Here is a 24023-nt window from a genome sequence, read left to right as displayed (position 1 = left end):
AAGGCAGTGCAGGATGGAGAAGCTGCATCGTAAGATACAGAAGCTGGTGCATAGTGATATGAAGGTTGTGTATAAGTTCATGCATGGTGGGCGGCTTTGAGTGATGGACGCCATGAACTGTCTCCCATAATGATGTTTTTATCTGGGGCTGCTGCAGCAGCTGCAACGGCAGCATTCCATACCTTCATGAATTCTGCTGTGGCATGTGCAACTTCAGGAGTGAATTGGGGAACGCCATCAACACTTGTTGAAACAGCAGAATATGGAGTAGTACCAGTAATCTGGTAGAGGTTGGTCTGGATCGTAGGCACTCGGACAACGGCATTTCTCCAAGCTGCTATAAATTCTGTAGTGGCTTTCTTGACTTCGTTCGTAGCCTCTACCTGTTGTGGGTCACCGGAGGAAGCAGTGGCAGCAACTGCATGTCTAATAGCTGAAGCTTGTTGAGCAGCAGCTTCCCAGGAAGCCATAAATTCAGCAATTGTTTTCTTGAGATTTTCAGTTTGATGGACAGGCTGTGGCAAAGAGTAAACTGCTTGTTGGACAACAGTTGCGCGTCGAGCGGCTTTGTTCCAAGCTGCCATAAAGTGAGCGGTTGCCCCCTTTACTTCTTCAGCTGCTTCGACCTGCTTAGGAAATTCAATTGTGTAGGTGCCAGAGGGCGCAGATCTTACCAGAATTGTTTCAATTTGAGATGCTCTTGCAGTTGCTTCATTCCATGCTACCATGAAAGCAGCAGTAGCTCTCTGCACTTCTGGGGTAGGCTGGACAGGATGAGGCAGTGCAGATGGAGAAGCTGCATCGTAGGATACAGAAGCTGGTGCATGGTGATATGAAGGTTGTGAATAAGTTCCAGCATGGTGAGAGGCCTTGAGAGATGGACGCTGGGAACTGGCTCCCATAATGATATTTACATCAGAGGGTGCTGCAGCAGCAGCATTCCACACTCTCGTGAATTCTGCTGTGGCATGTGCAACTTCAGGAGTAAATTGGGGAACGCCATCAACAGTTGTTGGAACAGCAGAATATGGAGTAGTACCAGTAATCTGGTAGAGGTTGGTCTGGATCGTAGGCACTCGGACAACGGCATTTCTCCAAGCTGCTATAAATTCTGTAGTGGCTTTCTTGACTTCGTTAGTAGCCTCTACCTGTTGTGGGTCACCGGAGGAAGCAGTGGCAGCAACTGCATGTCTAATAGCTGAAGCTTGTTGAGCAGCAGCTTCCCAGGAAGCCATAAATTCAGCAATTGTTTTCTTGAGATTTTCAGTTTGATGGACAGGCTGTGGCAAAGAGTAAACTGCTTGTTGGACAACAGTTGCGCGTCGAGCGGCTTTGTTCCAAGCTGCCATAAAGTGAGCGGTTGCCCCCTTTACTTCTTCAGCTGCTTCGACCTGCTTAGGAAATTCAATTGTGTAGGTGCCAGAGGGCGCAGATCTTACCAGAATTGTTTGAATTTGAGATGCTCTTGCAGTTGCTTCATTCCATGCTGCCATGAAAGCAGCAGTAGCTCTCTGCACTTCTGGGGTAGGCTGGACAGGATGAGGCAGTACAGATGGAGAAGCTGCATCGTAAGATACAGAAGCTGGTGCATGGTGATATGAAGGTTGTGAATAAGTTCCAGCATGGTGAGAGGCCTTGAGAGATGGACGCTGTGAACTGGCTCCCATAATGATATTTACATCAGAGGGTACTGCAGCAGCAGCATTCCACACTCTCGTGAATTCTGCTGTGGCATGTGCAACTTCAGGAGTAAATTGGGGAACGCCATCAACAGTTGTTGGAACAGCAGAATATGGAGTAGTACCAGTAATCTGGTAGAGGTTGGTCTGGATCGTAGGCACTCGTACAACGGCATTTCTCCAAGCTGCTATAAATTCTGTAGTGGCTTTCTTGACTTCGTAAGTAGCCTCTACCTGTTGTAGGTCACCGGAGGAAGCAGTGGAGGTAATTGCATGTCTAATAGCTGAAGCGTGTCGAGCAGCAGCTTCCCAGGAAGCCATAAATTCAGCAGTTGTGTTTTTGAGATTTTCAGTCTGATGGACAGGCTGTGGCAAAGAGTAAGCTGCTTGTTGGACAACAGTTGCACGTCGAGCAGCTTTGTTCCAAGCTGCCAAAAATTCAGCAGTTGCCCCCTTTACTTCTTCAATTGCTTCAACATGCTTAGGGATTTCAATTGTGTAGGTGCCAGAGGGCGCAGATCTTACCAGAAATGTTTGAATCTGTGTTGCTCTCGCAGCTGCTTCATTCCATGCTGCCATGAAAGCAGCAGTAGCTCTCTGTACTTCAGGCGTAGGCTGGACAGGCTGAAGCAGTGCGGATGGAGATGCTGCATCGTAAGATACAGAAGCTGGTGCATTGTGATATGAAGGTTGTATATAAGTTATTGCTTGGTGGGCGGCTTTGAGTGATGGATGCCATGAACTGTCTCCCATAATGATGTTTTTATCTGGGGCTGCTGCAGCAGCTGCAACGGCAGCATTCCATACCTTCATGAATTCTGCTGTGGCATGTGCAACTTCAGGAGTGAATTGGGGAACGCCATCAACACTTGTTGAAACAGCAGAATATGGAGTAGTACCAGTAATCTGGTAGAGGTTGGTCTGGATCGTAGGCACTCGGACAACGGCATTTCTCCAAGCTGCTATAAATTCTGTAGTGGCTTTCTTGACTTCGTTAGTAGCCTCTACCTGTTGTGGGTCACCGGAGGAAGCAGTGGCAGCAACTGCATGTCTAATAGCTGAAGCTTGTTGAGCAGCAGCTTCCCAGGAAGCCATAAATTCAGCAATTGTTTTCTTGAGATTTTCAGTTTGATGGAGAGGCTGTGGCAAAGAGTAAACTGCTTGTTGGACAACAGTTGCGCGTCGAGCGGCTTTGTTCCAAGCTGCCATAAAGTGAGCGGTTGCCCCCTTTACTTCTTCAGCTGCTTCTACCTGCTTAGGAAATTCAATTGTGTAGGTGCCAGAGGGCGCAGATCTTACCAGAATTGTTTCAATTTGAGATGCTCTTGCAGTTGCTTCATTCCATGCTACCATGAAAGCAGCAGTAGCTCTCTGCACTTCTGGGGTAGGCTGGACAGGATGAGGCAGTGCAGATGGAGAAGCTGCATCGTAGGATACAGAAGCTGGTGCATGGTGATATGAAGGTTGTGAATAAGTTCCAGCATGGTGAGAGGCCTTGAGAGATGGACGCTGGGAACTGGCTCCCATAATGATATTTACATCAGAGGGTGCTGCAGCAGCAGCATTCCACACTCTCGTGAATTCTGCTGTGGCATGTGCAACTTCAGGAGTAAATTGGGGAACGCCATCAACAGTTGTTGGAACAGCAGAATATGGAGTAGTACCAGTAATCTGGTAGAGGTTGGTCTGGATCGTAGGCACTCGGACAACGGCATTTCTCCAAGCTGCTATAAATTCTGTAGTGGCTTTCTTGACTTCGTTAGTAGCCTCTACCTGTTGTGGGTCACCGGAGGAAGCAGTGGCAGCAACTGCATGTCTAATAGCTGAAGCTTGTTGAGCAGCAGCTTCCCAGGAAGCCATAAATTCAGCAATTGTTTTCTTGAGATTTTCAGTTTGATGGACAGGCTGTGGCAAAGAGTAAACTGCTTGTTGGACAACAGTTGCGCGTCGAGCGGCTTTGTTCCAAGCTGCCATAAAGTGAGCGGTTGCCCCCTTTACTTCTTCAGCTGCTTCGACCTGCTTAGGAAATTCAATTGTGTAGGTGCCAGAGGGCGCAGATCTTACCAGAATTGTTTGAATTTGAGATGCTCTTGCAGTTGCTTCATTCCATGCTGCCATGAAAGCAGCAGTAGCTCTCTGCACTTCTGGGGTAGGCTGGACAGGATGAGGCAGTACAGATGGAGAAGCTGCATCGTAAGATACAGAAGCTGGTGCATGGTGATATGAAGGTTGTGAATAAGTTCCAGCATGGTGAGAGGCCTTGAGAGATGGACGCTGTGAACTGGCTCCCATAATGATATTTACATCAGAGGGTGCTGCAGCAGCAGCATTCCACACTCTCGTGAATTCTGCTGTGGCATGTGCAACTTCAGGAGTAAATTGGGGAACGCCATCAACAGTTGTTGGAACAGCAGAATATGGAGTAGTACCAGTAATCTGGTAGAGGTTGGTCTGGATCGTAGGCACTCGTACAACGGCATTTCTCCAAGCTGCTATAAATTCTGAAGTGGCTTTCTTGACTTCGTAAGTAGCCTCTACCTGTTGTGGGTCACCGGAGGAAGCAGTGGAGGTAACTGCATGTCTAATAGCTGAAGCTTGTCGAGCAGCAGCTTCCCAGGAAGCCATAAATTCAGCAGTTGCGTTTTTGAGATTTTCAGTCTGATGGACAGGCTGTGGCAAAGAGTAAGCTGCTTGTTGGACAACAGTTGCACGTCGAGCAGCTTTGTTCCAAGCTGCCAAAAATTCAGCAGTTGCCCCCTTTACTTCTTCAATTGCTTCAACATGCTTAGGGATTTCAATTGTGTAGGTGCCAGAGGGCGCAGATCTTACCAGAATTGTTTGAATCTGTGTTGCTCTCGCAGCTGCTTCATTCCATGCTGCCATGAAAGCAGCAGTAGCTCTCTGTACTTCAGGCGTAGGCTGGACAGGCTGAAGCAGTGCGGATGGAGATGCTGCATCGTAAGATACAGAAGCTGGTGCATGGTGATATGAAGGTTGTATATAAGTTATTGCTTGGTGGGCGGCTTTGAGTGATGGATGCCATGAACTGTCTCCCATAATGATGTTTTTATCTGGGGCTGCTGCAGCAGCTGCAACGGCAGCATTCCATACCTTCATGAATTCTGCTGTGGCATGTGCAACGTCAGGAGTGAATAGGGGAACGCCATGAACAGTTGTTGGAACAGCAGAATATGGAGTAGTACCAGTAATCTGGTAGAGGTTGGTCTGGATCGTAGGCACTCGTACAACAGCATTTCTCCAAGCTGCTATAAATTCTGTAGTGGCTTTCTTGACTTCGTAAGTAGCCTCTACCTGTTGTGCGTCACCGGAGGAAGCAATGGCAGCAACTGCATGTCTAATAGCTGAAGCTTGTTGAGCAGCAGCTTCCCAGGAAGCCATAAATTCAGCAATTGTTTTCTTGAGATTTTCAGTTTGATGGACAGGCTGTGGCAAAGAGTAAACTGCTTGTTGGACAACAGTTGCACGTCGAGCGGCTTTGTTCCAAGCTGCCATGAAGTGAGCGGTTGCCCCCTTTACTTCTTCAGCTGCTTCGACCTGCTTAGGAAATTTAATTGTGTAGGTGCCAGAGGGCGCAGATCTTACCAGAATTTTTTGAATTTGAGATGCTCTTGCAGTTGCTTCATTCCATGCTGCCATGAAAGCAGCAGTAGCTCTCTGCACTTCTAGGGTAGGCTGGACAGGATGAGGCAGTGCAGATGGAGAAGCTGCATCGTAAGATACAGAAGCTGGTGCATAGTGATATGAAGGTTGTGAATAAGTTCCAGCATGGTGAGAGGCCTTGAGAGATGGACGCTGGGAACTGGCTCCCATAATGATATTTACATCAGAGGGTGCTGCAGCAGCAGCATTCCACACTCTCGTGAATTCTGTTGTGGCATGTGCAACTTCAGGAGTAAATTGGGGAACGCCATCAACAGTTGATGGAACAGCAGAATATGGAGTAGTACCAGTAATCTGGTAGAGGTTGGTCTGGATCGTAGGCACTCGTACAACAGCATTTCTCCAAGCTGCTATAAATTCTGTAGTGGCTTTCTTGACTTCGTAAGTAGCCTGTACCTGTTGTGGGACACCGGAGGAAGCAGTGGCAGCAACTGCATGTCTAATAGCTGAAGCTTGTTGAGCAGCAGCTTCCCAGGAAGCCATAAATTCAGCAGTTGTTTTCTTGAGATCTTCAGTTTGTTGCAAAGGCTGTGGCAAAGAGTAAACTGCATGTTGGACAACAGTTGCACGTCGAGCAGCTTGGTTCCAAGCTGCCATAAATTGAGCAGTTGCTCTCTTTACTTCTTCAATTGCTTCAACATGCTTCGGAATTTCAATTGTATAGGTGCCAGAGGGCGCAGATTTTACCAGAATTGTTTGAATCTGAGTTGCTCTGGCAGCTGCTTCATTCCATGCTGCCATGAAAGCAGCAGTAGCTCTCTGCGCTTCTGGGGTAGGCTGGACAGGCTGAGGCAGTGCATGAGAAACAGAAGAACCATATGCTACATTATAAGTGATATGTGCAGGGTGAGTACCTATTGGATATGTTGCCTGGTATTGGTTCACTGGATAAGCTTCAACTCTATGAATGACAGGTGAGGAAACATGATGTCCTCTTTGTAGTGGCCCAGTGGGTTCCGCTCCACCGTATGTAAAGACTTCATGTTTACAGTCATGCGGAAGAGGCGATCCCACAGCTGCCACCAGTAACACTGCAAGCACCTGCAAGTTTAAAAATATAAATACGCTTACAATATAATCTCAAAATTATCGATGTTTGTTATTTTTATTTTTACATGTTCCTGTTCATCGTGCTTATTAGAAAAAGGCTGTAACACTGATATAACGCTTACATACACACATACACACACACCCACACAAACACACACACAGACCTCAGATTGGGGTGAAGTCACCAGTGGAGTCCCACAGGCCTCTATACTCGGTCCTATCCTGTTTCTGATATACGTAAATGATCTCTTGGAGGGTATAAACTCACTTCTCTCAATGTTTGCTGACGAAGTCAAAATTATGAGAAGGATTAAGACAGAGGAGGACTGCTTGAGGCGTCAAGAAGACCTAGACTGACTGAAGGAATGGTCGAACAAATTGTTGTTAGAGTTTAACTCAAGCAAATGTAATATAATGAAGATAGGTGTATGGAACAGGAAGCCAGATAAAAGGTATCATCTGGAAGATGAAATTCTTCAAGAGTCAGAGAGAGAAAAAGACACACACACACACACACACACACACACACACACACACACACACACACACACACACACACACACACACACACACACACACACACACACACACACACACACACACACAATTAGGTGAGTACAATTAGGTGAGTACACACACACACACACACACACACACACACACACACACACACACACACACACACACACACACACACACACACACACACACACACGTTTGTGAGAACAAACGACAATGAAGTGTGTGAGGAACTGAATAAGAAATTCATGCAAGGAACTGAATAAGAAACATGCAAGAGAGTGCATGTTTTCTCTTTCACAAAGTTGACACATTGTGTACTCGACATTTGGGTTTTGAGAAAGCTGCCAGATACGTCTATATCACAGGCGTATTCTGGCCACTATAACATCACCTTGCCGGGTTCTTGTTCTATTAGTCCCATATGTGAATGTCTCCTCACGATATCTATCATAATATTTAATGCTACAACTTTCCGGTCTTTGTGAATGTAAGAGATAGGATACAAAGGAAGGTTGATGGGGAGGGATTGAGGGGGAAAAGAGTGGATGGGGGATTGTTGAGGAGAGGAGATTTAGGTGGAGTGGGGTTGAGGGAAGGCCGTGTGGGTGGGAAGGAGTTGAGGGAGGACAAGGTTGGGTTTGGATAGGTTGTGGCTGGGGTGGGTAGGTGAGGGTGGGTTCAGACAGGGGTGGGCAAATGGGCAGGGATAGGTTGTGACTGGTGTGGGTAGGTGGGGATGGGTTGAGGCTGGGGTGAATAGGTGAGGATGGGTTGAGGCTGGGGTGAGTAGATGAGGATGGGTTGAGGCTGGGTTGGGCATGCGGGCAGGGGGATGGGTGGTGATAGGCTGTGGCAGGTAGGTAGGGATGGGTCGAGGCTGGGGTAGGCATACGGACAGGGGATGGGAGGGGATAGGCTGTGGCTGGGGGTGGGTTCAAGCTGGGGTGGGTAAATGGGTGGGGGTTGGTTAGGGATAGGTTCTGAGTAGGTGGTGATGGGTGGAGGCTGGGGAGGGGTTGAGGCTGGGTTGGGCATGCGGGCAGGGGTTGGGTGGGGATAGGCTGTGGCTGGAGTGGGTAGGTAGGGGTGGGTTCAGGCTGGGGTGGGCATACGGGCAGGAGTGGGTAAATGGGAAGGGGTTGGGTAGGGATAGGTTGTGGGTAGGTGGGAAGGGGTTGAGGCTGGGATGGGTAGGCGGGAAGGGGTTGAGGCTGGGATGGGTAGGTGGGAAGGGGTTGAGGCTGGGATGGGTAGGTGGGAAGGGGTTGAGGCTGGGATGGGTAGGTGGGAAGGGGTTGAGGCTGGGATGGGTAGGTGGGAAGGGGTTGAGGCTGGGATGGGTAGGTGGGAAGGGGTTGAGGCTGGGATGGGTACGTGGGAAGGGGTTGAGGCTGGGATGGGTACGTGGGAAGGGGTTGAGGCTGGGGTGGGTATGTGGGGGTGGGTTGGGGCTGGGGTGGGTAGGTGAGGTTGGGTTGAACCTGAGATGGGTAGGTGGGTTGAGGCTGGAGTGAGTAGGTGGGGGTGAGTTGAGGCTGGGGTGGGCAAATGGATAGGGGTTGAGTAGGAATAGGTTGTGGGTAGGTGGGGATGGGTTGAGGCAGGGGTGGGTAGGTGGGGAGGGGTTGAGGCTGGAGTGGAAATGTGGGTAGGGGTTGGGTGGGGATAGTCTGTGGCTGGGGTGGGTAGGTAGGGGTGGGTTGAAGCTGAGTTGGGCAGGTGGGGGTGGGTTGAGGCTGGGTTGTGTAGGTGGGGTAGTCATTCAGGTTGAGGTTGGGAGGGGATAGGCTGTGGTTGGGGTGGGTAGGCAGGGGAGGGGTTGGGTGAGACAAGGTCGACACCATTGTGTATCTATGAACCACACACATCTTCAACAATTTCTATAACTATATGACCAGTCGTCATATTTTCGCGAATTCGAATTAACCTCAGTTAACCCAAATTATTCAAGTGGACTCTGACAAAATTCAACCACACAATTTTCCTAGAAATTTTCCACTAAATCGTTTAAACTTTTTCCACAAAATCACTATCACTTAATAATAAAAAAAGATCACTCAACGTACAATTACTAACCGGACAAGAAGTACTAAGCCCCGAGGATCTTTTTACATCTTAAAAGGTGTCTCAGTCAGACTGTCTTCAATTTTGTTTCTTTGCTACTGTGTGTTTTACTTCTCGTAACGGGGCCAACATGCAAACACCATTCTATTACTGTGTGACTGCTTTTCAGTTCTTGTAACACCCTCAATGTAATGTAACGCAGAAAATTAACTTTCTGCTGTCCAAATAAATAGCATTTGAAATGTATGCGTGTCTAGACAATCTCCCATGGCCTCTGCATCCAACACCAATAATAATTAGTATTGTGTGACTGATTTTCAGTTCTTGTATCACACCCACAATGTAACGTAGCACGGAAAATCAACGTTCTGCTGTCCAAATAAAAATCATTTAGAATGTAAGCGTGTCTTGGCAATCTTCCTTACCTCTACAACCAACACCAAAAATAATTAGTACTGTGTAACTGTTTTCAGTGATTGTCTGTCTGTCTGTCTCTCTCTGTCAACCCCAACAGGGGTTAAACTCTCAGCTGTGGTCGATGCGCTCCAGCTCTCATCGCAGCTCGCCTACCCTCACATCCGGCGACACCTGCCCTCTCGTCCATCACACGTCACTTCCCTAACCCCATAGTCTGTCTACATTTCTCCTCAAACACACCAATAGTTGGGAAAAGTATTTTTTTCCAAGTGACCTTAGTTTTTAAGATTCCCCCCTCACTCTTACCCTTGTAACCTTGTAATGTAACGTGACCAACATGGTAACATCATTCTTTGCCCAAATAACATTTTTAAGAGTAACAAGTGTCGTAAGGTGGTCTTCAATCTTATTATTATAACAAATCAAAATCAATGTTACTGTGTATTTCACACTTTGTAATGTAACGTAACCAACATGCTACTATGTGTTTTACACCTTATAACGTAATGTGACCAACGTGCAATCATCATTCTTTCACAAAATAACTTCTTTTTTAAGAGTAACGAGCATCGTAAGCCAGTCTTTAATCTTATTCTACATATAAATATTACTGTGTGTCTGTTTTAGTCCTTCTAACACACACACAATGTAACGTAAGGCGGAAAATCAGCGTTCTGCTGTACAAATATCATTTTGAAATGTAAAGCGTGTCTACCTAACGTAACGTGACCAACATGCAAACATCGTTCGCTCATTCTTTTACTGTGACTGTTTTAGACATTGTAAAACACAATGTAACATAACGTAAGGTATAAAATCATGGACTCGATATTATAATTTAAAATTGACTTGTTCATTATCTTTGAGTACGAGCCATTTATCGGGTTTTAGTTCAAGGCTCTCTCGAACATCCAACATTAGTTTGAAGCAGGTATTTGCACCCCTCGTTTTCATATCTGCCAACCCGCTGCTTCTCTCTCCCTGCTGCGCTGCTTCTCTCTCCCTGCTGCGCTGCTTCTCTCTGCGCATTAGTGAAATAGTCAGTTTCAATTTTGCTAGGATCAACACGTCAAGTCCGCATATGTTCCCTCTTAGACAGTCACTCAGTTTCAGACCATCTGACCTTGACTCCAATGATGATGGGCAAGACAACCTTGAGGCGTTTAGCACCGTATGTGACATTTATCTCGTTAGCCTCCGATGTCCTGGCTTTGCCGTCATCGTCTAATCAGCAGCTGTCTCTCCTAGCCCCCCCCCCCCCCCCACCTCACGTGTTAACAGGGACATTAAGAGGTTTGACTACATCAACTCTATGTGTGAGGTTATGTTCCCTACAGAATATGTACCACTCTTAATACTTTATTCGTCCAAATATCATTTTAAAGTAAACCTGTATAGTCCGTCTATATGTTGTTTTCAAATCTTATCCATTTATTTTTACTTTGTATAAAAGAGAAATATAGCGAGGTAAAAAACATTGCTGATGTGTTTTTTTATTCAATGTAAACCTAAATGCGGTACCCAATTACTTTTGTGTAAGTTAAATTCATCAATGAGGGGGATGTAGGTGTGTGTTTCTTTATTCAATGTAAAACATAACATAAAATAGAAGACCAAATGTAGCAATAGCTGACTAGTCAAAACATATAACAGATTCATTTTGCTCACAGTTTTACACAGTAGGGGGTCTTTAATTAAAAAAATAAAATAAAAAATACTTTCACCAACCCACATGTATATTGAGAGACAGAAAGCAAAGCTTAATATGGATAATGTATATAGTTTTAAAAAGGATTTGAATACGAGGAGTCATATTCCATAAAATACTTACATCTATGAGCAGTAAGAGGAGGGTCCTGTTCACATATAAAATTCGTGCAATACACAGCAATGTAAAACATAATAAAAGTAAAAAAAAAATGTAGCAATACACTATTAGATAGATAGATAGTCAAAACATATAACATGGATTTTTAACTATTACTAGTTTTTTTCTTCTAACAAATAAGGTATCTTTAAGCTGTTCATCACTTCAAACACTTGTTCTGTTTCATAATGTTGCTAACGTTTACCAAACAGCCACCCGACACCACCCTTTCACGTTCCTTAACTAAAATTATTCGTCAATCAGGTGAAATTAGTTCATTATTTCTGGATCTCCACCGTTTATCCAGACAGATCAGGCGTTCATTCATTTCCATCGTAATGAGTGTAAATTTAGTTATCACATTTTATATCGTGTGTGTAGATTAGTTTAAACAAAGGTGACCCACTAGTTCATGAACTAATAGTTGGCGTTAGGAGGGAAAGGTTTTTTGTGAAATATGAACCACTCAATGCTGGAAGACAGATATGTTGGGGAAACATGATCACTACCTACAAATTCAAATATTTTGTATGATCTCACCATACACCTCGTAGTCTCTTCCTCTTTCTTGCACTAGGCAATAAACTTCCTTTCCATTATTTCTCGACTAAAATAACACGCCGAAACATCAGTGCTCATCTATATTCTCATGGACACAGTCTTAGTAGGCATTATTTACGTTTCACTACTGCGTGGACGTCTCGTGATAAATAAATCAACTGTTTTTACTCATCCTACAGATTTCTCAGTGTGCACAGCTTTAAGAGAGTTCACAGTGTATTAATTACGGACGTGGTTATGTTTCATGAAGATCATTGCTTCTTATTTTTAATATCTGATTTTCACTGTGTCATGCTGTCAGTCTTCTCATATCCTTTTTCAAATACCTTTTTCAAATAAAGTTTACTTACTGTTTCCACCAGCATTGCTTCACACTGATACTGAAAAAGAAAGAAACTGAACTGAACTGCAGTTGTAAAGAATTTGAAAATTTATTAATATATATGTAGTGTATATGTAGTGTATCGAGCGTACCTTGAACTAAAACCCGACAAATGGCTTGTACTCGGAGATAATGAACAAGTCAATTTTAAAATATAATATAGAGTCTATGATTTTCCACGTTACGTTACGTTACATTGTGTCTTACACGGTCTGAAACAGTCACACAGTAAAAGAATGAGCGAACGATGTTTGCAGGTTGGTCACGTTACGTTAGGTAGACACGCTTTTCATTTCAAAATGATATTTATTTGGACGGCAGAACGGTGATTTTCCATGTTATGTTACATTGTGCATGTGTTACAAAGACTAAAACAGACACACAGTAATATTTATATGTAGAATAAGATTGAAGACTGGCTTACGACGCTCGTTACTCTTAAAAAAGAAGTTATTTTGTGAAAGAATGATGATTGCACGTTGGTCACATTACGTTATAAGGTGTAAAACACATAGTAGCATGTTGGTTACAGTTCGTTACAAAGTGTGAAACACGCAGTAACATTGATTTTGATTTGTTATAATAATATAATTGAAGACCACTTTACCACACTCATTACTCTTAAAAATGTTATTTGGGCAAAGAATGATGTTACCATGTTGGTCACGTTACATTACAAGGTTACAAGGTTACAAGGGTAAGAGCGAAAATAGTCATTAGTCTTTCATCCTCTGGTGAGGACGTGTGGAATAGGTTGGCATCTGTGTTTATTCCCGATGGAGACCTGTCAGTCTCCCTTCAGTTAATGTAACGTTTTAAGTCTCCAAACCTAATGGTGTGTTTGTGAACTGGGTCACTACTGTAGAATTATTTCTGATCACATGTAAAGGCTTTTGCACCAGAACAACCGGTCAGTCCATTCCTACGTAGTTAACGGTTATCAACTGATAGTATTTTTAAACTAAAAACTAAGTTCCTCTATTAAAAAGCACACACCAACTATTCCATTGAGAATCACTAAGGTGAAGATTAGACACCTGCTGGATCGAGCGCTAATGGGAGGATGTGAGAGAGGTGGTGCTGTGTGACAACTCAGTTATAAGGAGAGACAAGACCGATCTATCTTTCATCGTTAGATTGTTCCTCTGAATAAGCTGAATTGATATGTGTAGAATCTTAAAAACTAAGGTCACTTGGAAAAAAAATACTTTCCCCAACTACTGGTGTGTTTGAGGAGAAATGTAGACAGACTATGGGGTTAGGGAAGTGACGTGTGAAGGACGAGAGGGCAGGTGTCGCCGGATGTGAGGGTAGGCGAGCTGCGATGAAAGCTGGAGCGCATCGACCACAGCTGAGAGTTTAACCCCTGTTGGGGTTGACAGAGAGAGGCAGACAGACAGTCACTGAAAACAGTTATACAGTACTAATTATTATTGGTGTTGTATATAGAGGCCATGGGAGATTGACTAGACACGCATACATTTCAAATGCTATTTATTTGGAGAGCAGAATGTTTATTTTCCGCATCACGTTACATTGAGTGTGTTACAAGAACTGAAAAAACAGTCACACAATACTAATTATTATTGGTGTTGGATGTAGAGGCCATGGGAGATTATCTAGACACGTATACATTTCAAATGCTATTTATTTGGACAGCAGAAAGTTAATTTTCTGTGTTACATTACATTGAGTGTGTTACAAGAACTGAAAAACAGTCACACAGTAATAGAATGGTGTTTGCATGGTGGACCCGTTACGAGATGTAAAACACACAGTAGCAAAGAAAAAATTGAAGACTGTAATATTGAAGACAGTCTGACTGAGACACCTTTTAAGATGTAAAAACTTTAAACTAACTAGAAAATGCTTCCCACCGAAGATTAGCTTACGACAGTTGTTACTCTTTAAAAGTTAAATGAAGCAGAAGTATTATTAATTAATGCTAAGTAAACAGATGTGAACAGAGACATCGGGAGAAAGAAAGCGTTCACGTTTCTCAAAAGGCCTTGATAAGGAACCGGGGGGGAGGGGGGTGTTGCCGACATAATACACCAACACCCACTTTCATACCCGCTCTCGCCCGTGTAAAACAGAGAACGAAATGGTACCGTCACATGTTTTTGTCTAGCCCAGCTAATAGATATTGCTACATTATTCATTTATGATATGTTTGCTTTGCTAACAGTGCAATGCTTGGAATTTGTATGTGGGGAACATGGTTCATGTTACGACCCTGGGTTCCTCAGTGGAAACCAGAAGTCAAAATTGAGCTATTAAACTTTCTTATAGTATAGTTGGACGCATCACGAGCTGCAATTGTTTGTATCTTCCCTGCCAGACGTAAGACTATTCTTGTTTCTCAAAGAGCATTTAAAGACTAAGCTTGGGGTTGATTATTAAATAATAAAACAGGCACCAACAATGTTTACTAATACTTTCTAATCATTTGTAAACCTGAGTAAACTTGGTATAGGGCTGCGGTACGATTAGTTGAGCAGTCTGCCGGCAGCGAGCCAGCTGGGGGAAAGGAGACTGAGAGACTGCTTCTTCTCTGAGCTGGCGTTGGGTGGACAAGATCCTCCTACTCTTCCTCCTCGTTTCTTATTTCTGTGTCTTGTTTCCAGCTAAGTATACTGTGTACATTCTTCATTGTCTGGCATACACGTGTTCTATGTGCAGAGTATTATACTTTGTGTGTATATTACTAGATATTCTAAGGGGGGTCTCAGTGGAACCACGTGGTCTCCCTACCCTAAGCTGACTCTAAATTCAAGTGTTTCCCTAGTAGAACTTTACCCTAGCTTGTATTCAGTGTAAAACCTTGTATCCTGCTTAAGTGGACCAAGGCTTTTAACGTAAGATAGTGTGGTAAAGTAATTATTATTATTGTTATTGGTGTGAGTGTATATGGGGGGTTGTTAAGGGGTTAATAAATAAGTAAATTAGTAACGGAGTATCCCTTCTTCCTGTGTAGGAGTGCTATGATCAACCTCTAGTCTGACATGGTCTAGTAGCAAGTTATTATTACTGTGGATAGTTTATTTTGGGGGCCGGGCCTTTTAGTTCTCCCATATTTGATAACTCTGTATTCTAACTACCCTTACCCCTTAATAGTACTAGTTCCCCCATAGCAAATCCACCATTCTCATAACAGTTCACCTATGGGAGAGAGAATGGGGACCTTTAAACCTAGTCGCCCAGGCAAAACCTTTTAAAGAATGAATGGCGCGTTTGAGGTGGAGTGGAGGTCGGACCGTGGGTGTTTGCTGATGTGGTCTGCCGTCTCAGCGATTTGCTGAGAAACGCTGTTTATGCTGGGTTAATAATAATAATTTTTATTTAGGTAAGGTACATACATAAAGAGATTTTACAAAGTTTGTTGGCTTTATAGATAGAGCTAGTACATACAATGCCTAAAGCCACTATTACGCAAAGCGTTTCAGGCAGGAAAAACATTAATGACTAAAGCTTAAAACTAATGGGTAAAAAGAATAAAATGTGTTGAGAACAAATAAAAATAAAGGTAAAAGAGGGGGGAACATTGTTGAAAAAGCAGCACAAATACAATTACAAATTATTACAGGAAATTACATTCAAACAGCGTTGATTTGAAAAAAAAAAAAAAAAAAAAAAAAACATACATGGGTTGACAACAGAGGGGTCAGGTAGGTTACAGGGAATTTATTAGGTATAGCTTCGTTTTTAACTTAAACTGGTAGAGAGACGTACAGTCTTTAACATGGTTGGGAAGGTCATTCCACATTCTGGGCCCCTTGATTTGTAGAGCATTTCTGGTTTGATTAAGTCGTACTCTAGGAATATCAAAACTGTATTTATTTCTGGTGTGGTGCTCATGGGTTCTGTTACAACCTTCTATGAAGCTTTTGAGATCAGGATTGGCATTATAGTTTAGCGTTTTATATATGTATAATACACATGAGAGAATGTGCAGTGACTTAATGTCTAACATATTCAGAGATTTGAGTAGGGGTACCGAGTGATGTCTGGGGCCAGAATTGGATATTGTCCTAATAGCAGCTTTGTGTTGAGTAATTAGAGGACGTAAGTGATTTTGGGTAGTAGAGCCCCAAGCACAAATACCATAGTTGAGATATGGGTAGATAAGGGAGTAATAGAGAGTCACCAGGGCAGGGCGTGGTACATAATATCTGATCTTAGAAAGAATGCCCACAGTTTTTGAAACTTTTTTTGATATGTTTAGAATGTGTCCCTGGAAATTCAGCTTGTGGTCAATGAGAATGCCAAGGAATTTGCCATCTAATTTGTTACAAATTTGGGTATTGTTTATTTTGAGATTTATTTGATTAGAGGATTTACTGCCAAACAGAATATAGAAAGTTTTGTCAATGTTAAGGGTGAGTTTGTTGGCAGTTAGCCACAGATGGACTTTATTTAGCTCAGTATTTACTGTGGCATTTAGAGCAAGGGGATCAGGACTGGAGTAAATGAAGGTTGTGTCGTCAGCAAATAGAATTGGTTTGAGGTGTTGGGAGGCATTTGGAAGGTCATTAATGCAGATGAGAAAGAGGAGAGGGCCAAGTATGCTGCCCTGGGGAACACCAATGTTGATGGGTAGGGTGGGAGAAATTGTATTATTCACAGAAACACATTGGAGCCTGTCAGTAAGGTAGGATTTGAGGTATTGTAGGGAGTGTCCTCTGACACCATAATGATGTAATTTAAGAAGAAGGTTTTGGTGGTTGACAGTATCGAAAGCTTTACGCAGGTCCACAAGTAACCCAACAGGGAACTCATTTTTATCAAGAGCTGTATGAATCGAGTTAAGCATACTAATAAGTGCATCGTTAGTGCTTTTTTGGGGCCTGAAGCCATATTGGCAAGGGCTAAGTATATTGAGTTTGGCTAGATATGAGTAAAGCTGCTTATAGATTAGTTTTTCAAAAATTTTTGACAAGTTTGGCAGGATTGATATAGGTCTGTAGTTGTTAACATCTGTGAGATCACCACATTTGTGGACAGGCGTTACTCTCGCTTTTTTTAGAATATCTGGAAAGGTTTGGAGTTCAAGTGACTTGTTGAAGAGCAAAGCAATAGCAGGGGCTAAAGATCTGGAGGCTTTTTTGTAGATTAAAGTTGGTATCTCCTCAAGGGCACCAGACTTGGTTTTAAGGGAAAGGATTATCTCATTGACGTCAGTGGAATTAATAGGCTTTAGCTACAGAGACTGTGGATAGTTACCTGTAAGATAGTCCTTAATGTCAGTACTGGAAGATGAAATATCATTAGCAAGGGATGAACCAATGGAAGAGAAGAACCTATTGAACTCAATAGCAGAATCAGAGGCTGAAAGCTGACCATCGTTATTAGACAGGAGAGTCGGTTTGTTATTTAAAGACTTCTTTGATCCCAATATTTGTGAAATTGTTCTCCAAGTTTGTTTAATGTTGCTCTTTATTTGGGTAAATTTATCTTCGTAGTATTTAGCTTTGGCTCATCTAATTATCTTAGATAGCAATAATGAGTAATTCTTTGAGAATTCTTTGGAGACAATTCCTAACCTATACTTCTTCTCAAGGTCATGTTTTTTATTAATAGATTTAAGTATTCCCTTTGTAAGCCAGGGATTGTTAAGCCTTTTGGTTGTGACTTGTTTTGTAAGCATAGGACAGTGGGTATTATAAAGGCTAAGAGTTTTTTGAAGAAAAGATTGCACTGCTAGGTTGATGTCCTCTATGTTACCTAACTCGGACTCCCAGTTGACATTATCAGTAGCAGTTATAAAATTGTCTATAGCAGTTTCATTGTGTAGTCTAAAACGTATCTCTCTTGACTCAAGAGGTGGTTTGCTAATGTTATTTAAGAGAAATGTGGGGTAATGGTCTGTAGTGCTATCGGTGATTATACCTGAAGTAAGCGGAGAGGTTATGTTTGTCCAGATGTGATCTAGAGTCGTGAATGTGCTATCAGTGATTCTAGTAGGTCTAGTTATTAAGGGTATGAGGAAGCAGGAATTCATACAGTTGAGGAAGCTAACAGCAGTAGGGTGTTCTGGCTCGCAGAGGTCAATATTAAAGTCCCCTGCGATAATTAGGTGGTTTTTGTTCAGTCTGTTATCAAGTATTAGATTTCTAAGGTTTGAGTTGAATTCGGACACATCAGTGTTAGGAATTCTATAAACTGCACCCACAGACAGGACAGACTCGGCACTCTTGACTCTGAAGCTGGCGAAGATATACTCCCCATAGCAGTCTCTAGTTCTAATTTCTTTTAAGCATGTTAGTTCTTGGTGGTAATGTAGGACCTTAAAACTAAGCTACGTAGCTAGCTTGAAAGTGTAAACTTAAACTGTGATGAAAAACACTTTGTAATATTATTGGATTAGTGATAAAAAATGAAGACGGACTAGCCTGAAAGTACTTTTTTTTAAATTCAGATTAAGAAATGGTTATCACGAGATTTTTAAAAACAAAAATATTTAAGACTAGCTTACGACGGACGGATGTTACTCTTAAGTGTTTAATAAAGAATAAAAATTATATATAAAGGGTTCACACCTTTTACTATAATAATAATAATAATAATTTTTATTTAGGTAAAGGTACATACATAAAGAGATTTTACAAAGTTTGTTGGCTTTATAGATAGAGCTAGTACATACAATGCCTAAAGCCACTATTACGCAATGCGTTTCGGGCAGGAAAAAACACTAATGACTAAAGCTTAAAACTAATGGGTAAAAAGAATAAAATGTGTTGAGTACAAATAAAAATAGAGGTAAAAAGAGGGGGGAACATTGTTGAAAAAGCAGCACAAATACAATTACAAATTATTACAGAAAATTACATTCAAACAGCGTTGAATTGGAAAAAAAAAAAAAAAAAAAAACATACATGGGTTGACAACAGAGGGGGTAAGGTAGGTTACAGGGAATTTATTAGGTATAGCTTCGTTTTTAACTTAAACTGGTTGAGAGAGGTACAGTCTTTAACATGGTTGGGAAGGTCATTCCACATTCTGGGCCCCTTGATTTGTAGAGCATTTCTGGTTTGATTAAGTCGTACTCTAGGAATATCAAAACTGTATTTATTTCTGGTGTGGTGCTCATGGGTTCTGTTACAACCTTCTATGAAGCTTTTGAGATCAGGATTGGCATTATAGTTTAGCGTTTTATATATGTATAATACACATGAGAGAATGTGCAGTGACTTAATGTCTAACATATTCAGAGATTTGAGTAGGGGTACCGAGTGATGTCTGGGGCCAGAATTGGATATTGTCCTTATAGCAGCTTTGTGTTGAGTAATTAGAGGACGTAAGTGATTTTGGGTAGTAGAGCCCCAAGCACAAATACCATAGTTGAGATATGGATAGATAAGGGAGTAATAGTCACCAGGGCAGGGCGTGGTACATAATATCTGATCTTAGAAAGAATGCCCACAGTTTTTGAAACTTTTTTTGATATGTTTAGAATGTGTCCCTGGAAATTCAGCTTGTGGTCAATGAGAATGCCAAGGAATTTGCCATCTAATTTGTTACAAATTTGGGTATTGTTTATTTTGAGATTTATTTGATTAGAGGATTTATTGCCAAACAGAATATAGAAAGTTTTGTCAATGTTAAGGGTGAGTTTGTTGGCAGTTAGCCACAGATGGACTTTATTTAGCTCAGTATTTACTGTGGCATTTAGAGCAAGGGGATCAGGACTGGCGTAAATGAAGGTTGCGTCGTCAGCAAATAGAATTGGTTTGAGGTGTTGGGAGGCATTTGGAAGGTCATTAATGTAGATGAGAAAGAGGAGAGGGCCAAGTATGCTGCCCTGGGGAACACCAATGTTGATGGGTAGGGTGGGAGAAATTGTATTATTCACAGAAACACATTGGAGCCTGTCAGTAAGGTAGGATTTGAGGTATTGTAGGGAGTGTCCTTTGACACCATAATGATGTAATTTAAGAAGAAGGTTTTGGTGGTTGACAGTATCGAAAGCTTTACGCAGGTCCACAAATAACCCAACAGGGAACTCATTTTTATCAAGAGCTGTATGAATCGAGTTAAGCATACTAATAAGTGCATCGTTAGTGCTTTTTTTGGGCCTGAAGCCATATTGGCAAGGGCTAAGTATATTGAGTTTGGCTAGATATGACTAAAGCTGCTTATAAATTAGTTTTTCAAAAATTTTTGACAAGTTTGGCAGGATTGATATAGGTCTGTAGTTGTTAACATCTGTGAGATCACCACATTTGTGGACAGTCGTTACTCTCACTTTTTTTAGAATATCTGGAAAGGTTTGGAGTTCAAGTGACTTGTTGAAGAGCAAAGCAATAGCAGGGGCTAAAGATCTGGAGGCTTTTTTGTAGATTAAAGTTGGTATCTCCTCAAGGGCACCAGACTTGGTTTTAAGGGAAAGGATTGTCTCATTGACGTCAGTGGAATTAATAGGCTTTAGGTACAGAGACTGTGGATAGTTCCCTGTAAGATAGTCCTTAATGTCAGTACTGGAAGATGGAATATCATTAGCAAGGGATGAACCAATGGAAGAGAAGAACCTATTGAACTCAATAGCAGAATCAGAGGCTGAAAGCTGACCATCGTTATTAGGCAGGAGAGTCGGGTTGTTATTTAGAGACTTCTTTGATCCCAATATTTGTGAAATTGTTCTCCAAGTTTGTTTAATGTTGCTCTTTATTTGGGGAAATTTATCTTCGTAGTATTTAGTTTTGGCTCGTCTAATTATCTTAGATAGCAATAATGAGTAATTCTTTGAGAATTCTTTGGAGACAATTCCTAACCTATACTTCTTCTCAAGATCATGTTTTTTATTAATAGATTTAAGTATTCCCTTTGTGAGCCAGGGATTGTTAAGCCTTTTGGTTGTGACTTGTTTTGTAAGCATAGGACAGTGGGTATTATAAAGGCTAAGAGTTTTTTGAAGAAAAGATTGAACTGCTAGGTTGATGTCCTCTATGTTACCTAGCTCGACTCCCAGTTGACATTATCAGTAGCAGTTATAAAATTGTCTATAGCAGTTTCATTGTGTAGTATAAAACGTATCTCTCTTGACTCAAGAGGTGGTTTGCTAATGTTAGTTAAGAGAAATGTGGGGTAATGGTCTGTAGTGCTATCAGTGATTATACCTGAAGTAAGCGGAGAGGTTATGTTTGTCCAGATGTGATGTAGAGTCGTGGCAGTGCTATCAGTGACTCTAGTAGGTCTAGTGATTAAGGGTATGAGGAAGCAGGAATTCATACAGTTGAGGAAGCTAACAGCAGTAGGGTGTTCTGGCTCGCAGAGGTCAATATTAAAGTCCCCTGCGATAATTAGGTGGTTTTTGTTTAGTCTGTTATCAAGTATTAGATTTCTAAGGTTTGAGTTGAATTCGGACACATCAGTGTTAGGAATTCTATAAACTGCACCCACAGACAGGATAGACTCGGCACCCTTGACTCTGAACTTATTGTTGTTGTTCTGAACTTATTGTACTACTTATTGTTGTTGTTCTGTATAGTGAGCGGTCCCTCCCCGCAGCCATGTGTAGTGCTCCTCACGCCTATGCGGTTAGGATTCTGTGAGTCATATGCAGTTAGAGGTTCTGGGGGTCTCCCAGGATCTAACTGTAGCTGACTCACTGATTTCATGTGAATGCGTTTGTCCAATGTCTTCAGGGACGTACTTCCTTTTGACAGGATTTTGACTAGTCTCAAAATCCCCCCTGGCAATCTGGTTGGATAGAGACGACTTTACCCAATGGCCAGTCAGCCTTAGGGCCATCATTGTTTACCAAGACAATATCGCCAGGTTGGAGATTAGATTTATTTTGAGGGACATTGACCCCATAGTGATGTTCTCGTAGAGATGTAAGATATTCTTTTGTCCATACATCATTCAATTTTTGGATTATGCTGGACAGATACTTATACCCCTGAACCAAGTCACTCTGAGCCACATATACGGGATCTCTGATCTCATCATCCACTAGAGATGGTACTGGAGTCAGATGTCTTCCATGACTCTTCCTTCTGACTGCCTGTCAGGTGGGCAGGACTTAATGGCTCATGTTGAGTAGGATCATCAGACAAGTATGTTAATGGCTGGTTATTCACCCTGGATTCTATTTCCGTGATTACTGTCTGGAGTTCCTGAAGATTGATTTTCTGATGGTGTAGAGATTTTCTCAAGGATCTTTTGACAGTTCCTATTAACCGTTCATAAAATCGACCGTGCCATGGGACTCTTGGATGGATAAATTTCCATCTGCAGTGACGCTGTTTCAGTGTGGAAGTAACTGCAGGATGGGAACAGATTTCTGTAGACATGCTTCTCCAGCTACCAAGTTAGCTCCGTTATCTGAAATCATCAGTTTAGGGCATGATCAGTGTGCTGCGAATCTGCGGAAAGCCCGGATAAAGGATTGAGCAGTCATATTGGGTGATACCTCTAGATGTACTGCAATGGTAGTTGTACTGGTGAACAGACAGATATACGCCTTGACAGGTTTTTTATCTGCAGTCCCTGTTAGATATATGGCTCCCGTATAATTTACTCCTGACGTCTCGAAAGGCTGTAGATGGACCACTCGTTCCTTTGGTAGTGGTGGTGGCCCTGGATAAGAGCAAGTTCTAGCATTGTACCTTTGGCATATCATGCAATTTTTCAAGATTGATTTGACTGTCTTCACTGAGGAATCCAATACTGCTATCTGAGATGTGTGAGTGTGTCTAACACTCCTCCATGTTTGATGATTTGTTGATGTGTATGTAATACAATCAGCCTTGTGATCCAATGATTTTTGGGTAAAAGCCATGGATGCACAGTATCTAGATTGAAATCTGTGTGTTTCAGTCTCCTGCCACAACGTAGAATATTGTGATTTTCTTGGTCTATCCACAAACCGAGATAATGTTTTAACTTATGCAGAAGATTTTCTTAGTCATTCCCATAAGATTCTCTCTGGGCTTGTCTTACCCAATAGATACGTGCTTCTGAAAAGGTGTATTTTATGCTCCTTTTCATGAGATAATGAATCACGTTTTGTGTTACTTTGATTAATTTGATGAGCGAGGAGTGACAAGTACAATCCAAGACAGATGTTTGAGCTTTCTGCCTGTTGGTAGTTATGGTTTGTGTCGTAATGACGTGTGGCTTTTGTTCCGGCCAACTACCATTCACTAACCATCGAGGCCCATGAAACCAAGTATCTGCCTTTGTAAACTGTTTAAACACCATCCCTCTTGATAAGAGATCAGCTGGATTATCCTTTGTTGGTACATGCAACAATTGAAAGCCTGCAGAAACTTGTTTAATTTCCGAGACGTGATTACATTCACTCGAATCGGGCTTCCGCAGACAACGGATGCACCTGTTCAGAGATTTCAGTCGAGTGATTCGACTGGCACGGTCTTCACAAACTGTGCATTGATAAATGGCATGTGCTTGCTGACAGAACAAACATCTAGGGGCACTTGTAGCTCCTTTTGTCTTATCTGTCTTGGGAGCTTGATTTCCTACAGTTCTGTTAACTGTGGGTGATATAGCATATGAGCCAACATTACTGTTAACATTTGTAGAATAGAAGTTTTGTTGCCTTGAATTTTGACTGCCAGTTGAGACATTTTTGGTTTTGTCCGAAGACTCACTTTTTGTGAATTTATCTTGTGATATGACATTGTTACAAGTATGTAATACTTGTTGGTATGTAACTACATGCAAGTAGGTCATACAAGCATCTAACACTTGTACTCCTCCAAGGATTTCCTTAAAGGATGAATTGTATTTGTAATAATGTGTATTTACATTATTCTTGATGTGAAGAAGCATTTTG

At 42.1% G+C, this 24023-nt stretch overlaps 1 protein-coding gene across 1 annotated transcript; it reads right to left on the bottom strand.

Annotated features, from left to right (window-relative positions):
* Positions 1 to 77: 77 nt before the first annotated feature.
* LOC138351971 (uncharacterized) lies at positions 78 to 24019 on the bottom strand. The gene is made up of 2 exons (XM_069304144.1): positions 23168 to 24019; positions 78 to 6401 (listed from the first exon to the last, which is right to left on the bottom strand). Exons 1-2 carry the CDS (start codon positions 24017 to 24019, stop codon positions 78 to 80), a joined length of 7176 nt encoding a protein of 2391 aa, XP_069160245.1.
* Between the last annotated feature and the right edge of the window lie 4 nt (positions 24020 to 24023).

This window comes from Procambarus clarkii, chromosome 51, assembly GCF_040958095.1.
Source record: "Procambarus clarkii isolate CNS0578487 chromosome 51, FALCON_Pclarkii_2.0, whole genome shotgun sequence".
NCBI classification, from domain to species: Eukaryota; Metazoa; Arthropoda; class Malacostraca; order Decapoda; family Cambaridae; genus Procambarus; species Procambarus clarkii.
Note: the sequence above shows the minus strand (reverse complement) of the source record. Positions and strands in the feature narration are given on the sequence as shown.

Excerpts from the sequence above, each read along its gene's own strand:
- LOC138351971 (XM_069304144.1), bottom strand. The coding sequence starts at position 24,019 with ATGCTTCTTCACATCAAGAATAATGTAAATACACATTATTACAAATAC. Across the intron at positions 6,402-23,167 it reads CAGAAGCACGTATCTATTGG|GTGCTTGCAGTGTTACTGGT; the intron begins GTAAGACAAGCC and ends TTAAACTTGCAG.